Genomic DNA, 3,770 nt, shown 5'->3' with positions numbered 1-3,770 from the left:
ATCAACTTCAATCTTCAATCTTAACCATTAACTTCCTTAATTCTTAACCGCAACTTAAAAACCACCGTCCATCCGTCCAAAACCAACGAGAAGTCAAAGAAACCAGAACAAAACAATTCCATCTATTTACTTTGAAAAAAGAGAAATGATTAAGCAACCAACAATGTTGAGATCCGTTCCTCGTAATATCTTACGATGGCAAGTGCTATTTCAGAGACTATAGTATTATAAATGCACTCTTAAGAGTCTCTTAAGTACAGTCTTGGGAGCCGGGTTCTGACATCGCCTCCGTTCTCCGGGTAACAGATTCCGATTGCATAGTGATGGAGATATGCATGATGCCATCGTTGTTTGTATTGATGCCCATCGAAACGAGCTGCATATTTATCATGGCATGTGGTGTATCATATGCTATCCATTCCCCATACATTGCCACCAAATTTTGAATTGTATAATGGCGCTCCAGATTGGAATTTTGAATCTCAGAACCCGCGCTTTCTTTGCTTAGCATGAGCTTCCGGACGAGTCTGGTGCTAATGGCGATTGCGGTGGTTGTTGAAGGGTCAGTCCTCATTACCCTTCAACAGGAGAGAAAAGATGTGTTACGTGACGCCTGATTACCCAGCCGATTCATCCCGCACCAGTGATTGCCCCGAAGACAAGCACAGGTTCTGCAATGCCTCTGGAATCTTCATAGGTTTCAATGCAAAGGGGTCCTCAGATTCAGAGGGGACAAAAAGCCCAACTTCTCCACTGGACATCGAGACATTTTCTGGAATTGGGATCACTGATTTGCATGAAAACGGCTTCGATTTCCCGTCGAGTTCTCCCAAGCAGCACAGCGAGACAATACCGCCCAACTTGTCCACTGGACATCGAGACATTTTCTGGAATTGGGATCACTGATTTGCATGAAAACGGCTTCGATTTCCCGTCGAGTTCTCCCAAGCAGCACAGCGAGACAATACCGATTGGTTCTCCTCATGGATTTACAAAAGACACCCATCAAACTGGAATGGATTATTCAAAGGGTAACACTTCTGTTATCTCCCATGGTTCAAAGTCGAGCACAAATAACATGTATAACCATTGCGGTATGGAGCCTGAAATTGTGCAATACCCTGTTCGGAAACAGCATGAACATGGACTATGGTTTGTCGCATCGCCGCCTCGGAGCTCTTCAAATGTTCCAGTGTTTCATGTTGGCCATTTTCTCAGAGCATGCTATCTCTGCAAACGGCAATTGAATCAAGGGAAGGACATCTACATGTACAGGTCTGTTATAATTATCATTCCATTGCTATAAATCTTTGAGAATCAGATTGAATTGATTATAATTTCCTTTTCTTCGGAGCTAGCCTCATTCTGTGTTTGCTGATTATTGCAGAGGTGACAAAGCATTCTGCAGCGTGGAATGCCGGTACCAACAGATTTTGATGGATGATGGAATGCCGTTAACGACAGATTTTGATGATCTTTATGGATGAAAGCATTTGCTGCTTCTCCTCCATCTTCATCGAGTGCTGCCTCATAAGACCAAAGGCAGATCTGTAAATAAATACACGGCTGCATATCATATAAAAAATATACCTCTTTTAATAAGAGATGGCGGGGTGGGCGTTTGTGAGGCATATTAATAGGAGTGCGCATGTGATAACATCTAAAATTACTTTTATGCGGGTCCAATTCCCATTTCCATTTCCAATCTTTCCACTGACTCGCTTACAAGGGCATCTCGATTCTGTTTCAATTGCTATTTCCATTAAATCCTTGGTCTATTTAACTGCATCTTCAGCAAGAGGGAAAAAGAGTGGTTTTTATGCCAGTGGCACTTGGGATTTCTATGAGGTTTTCAGTTTTTATATACATATTATGTCCAGATTAAATTACATTGAAAATTCCTTTCTTTCTGGTCACTAATTTTAAACAGGTCCTCATGGATAGCTACTTTATTTAACAAGTGCCTATATAAAGCACTGCTGGCAGTGATAGTCCCTGTTGAGTAAATTTTAGTGCGATGGAAGTGGGTATGGGATTTTAGTGCGATGGAAGTGGGTATGGGTGAAGGAGAATGCCAATTCGGTAGGGAATAAAACTGTGCCCAAACATATACTAGATCAATTATGCTTTAGATATAACATCTTAGAAAAAAATTCGGCGCAACGGAAAACTTTAAGTTCAAAACTCCAAATTCAACATTGCGAAAACAGTCTACTGATTCAATCTTTAACAACAATTGGATTAGACCTTACATGAATCATTGCAATGGAAAATTGGATTAGACTTTAGATTAATCATTGCAAGGGAAAATGCTATAATAAACCAGGTCTAAATCCTTTAAGATTACTACCAAAGACCAAAACATTACTGTCTAAATCCTCGAGATTATTACCCAGGCTAAAAAGTTAGCAGATTTAACAACTTCATTGTTTATCTCATTCGTTCATAAATTGTTCCATAAGACAATGCTTATTCATAAATCTGCTATAGCACATGTAATGCTAGGATAGCTTGCCCCTCAGCTTAAACATGACAAATTGTTAGTGGATTCAATTAAAGGATTTCAATATCAATAATTGACATCTGCATTCATAACATTTTTCTTTTTGTTTTCCTTTTTTAATTTAATTGACTAGGGAGTACACAATTTAATCACTACCTCCCATTCACAAGGTGTTCCTTGAATTCCAAATATTCAAATACATAAAGTCTTTCAACAACAAGTTCATCAACATTGACACAAACACAATCCAATACACTAGCCTTTGGCCATACAACAAGAACCACCTTTCACACGAACATAATCCCACACACTAGGCCTTCTACAACATCATATACATAAAAAATAAATAAATAAAAATTACAAGTATATCCTCATAGGCCACATATTCTTAAATTGAACTCAAAGGTTACATATATAACTACATAGATTATCATCCAAGGTCACATAGAGTAGGCTATCAATTCAATGGAAAAGTATTGGAAAACAGGGAAATATGACCTAGCCAAGGCAAACCAGTCCCAAACTCCAAGCATCTAGTGCATCGTTCCACTACCTTCTTTTTATCTCCCTTCCTTTACCACATAAACATTGTTTACATATTATCGAATGTGATAATGAACACCAGTTGTCCCAACTTCCCTTTTCATCAATTCCCTAACCTTGCTACTCACTCAACACAACACCATGAGACCCCATAGTTCACATGGGGCTCACCCTAACTTGAAGGGATTAATCGAGCACCAAGTTGTGACAGAAAAATCTTCTTTTGTGAAGGTCTCTTCATGAGAAACATATTAAATTATTTTTCTCTCCTCTGCCCAGCATCACAAGTCAACCAAACATACCAGCGCATTCCTTAATAGGCTAAAAAATATCATGATTCCATGACACCTAGCTTCTACAATCACAAAGTCCAATGCCTGCAACCACTTTAATTTGAATTAGGGCTTTGTTGAAAAGCAAAAAAAATCATACATGCATTTTACAGTATCATAACACAACTTTGAAATGCAATATGAATATTTCCAAGGGTCATCATAATTCCTTGCCACGTCCACCTGTTGTCAAATGAACATGTCAACCTATAAGTAGAACGTGTCTGGTTTCTATTTCATCTCCGAATAATTTTAAAATTGTGTGTTTGTATCTTTTATGTATGTAATCAAAGCTATATTGGAAAAACAATATGAACTCTTTCAAAATGCACTTTAACATGCAAAAAAATAGCTAATTTATTGTATGTTCCTATTCAAAAGAAAATAGGATT

At 38.2% G+C, this 3,770-nt stretch overlaps 1 protein-coding gene across 1 annotated transcript; it reads left to right on the top strand.

The window, feature by feature from the left end:
- The first annotated feature begins 262 nt into the window (after positions 1 to 262).
- On the top strand, positions 263 to 1,739 carry LOC149162679 (FCS-Like Zinc finger 10-like). Its single transcript, XM_089435764.1, has 2 exons — positions 263 to 1,275; positions 1,388 to 1,739. Exons 1-2 carry the CDS (start codon positions 704 to 706, stop codon positions 1,485 to 1,487), a joined length of 672 nt encoding a protein of 223 aa, XP_089291890.1. The 5' UTR covers positions 263 to 703; the 3' UTR covers positions 1,488 to 1,739.
- The last annotated feature ends 2,031 nt before the right edge of the window (positions 1,740 to 3,770 follow it).

This window comes from Pinus tabuliformis, chromosome 5_2 (assembly GCF_031772625.1).
Source record: "Pinus tabuliformis cultivar Carrire ecotype Pingquan chromosome 5_2, CPIR1, whole genome shotgun sequence".
Classification (NCBI taxonomy): Eukaryota; Viridiplantae; Streptophyta; class Pinopsida; order Pinales; family Pinaceae; genus Pinus; species Pinus tabuliformis.
The sequence above is the reverse complement of the archived record's forward strand: the minus strand, read 5'-3'. Positions and strand labels throughout refer to the sequence as shown.

Coding starts and splice junctions, on each gene's coding strand:
- LOC149162679 (XM_089435764.1), top strand. CDS start 704: ATGCAAAGGGGTCCTCAGATTCAGAGGGGACAAAAAGCCCAACTTCTC. Junction 1,276..1,387: donor AAGGACATCTACATGTACAG/GTCTGTTATAAT, acceptor TGATTATTGCAG/AGGTGACAAAGCATTCTGCA.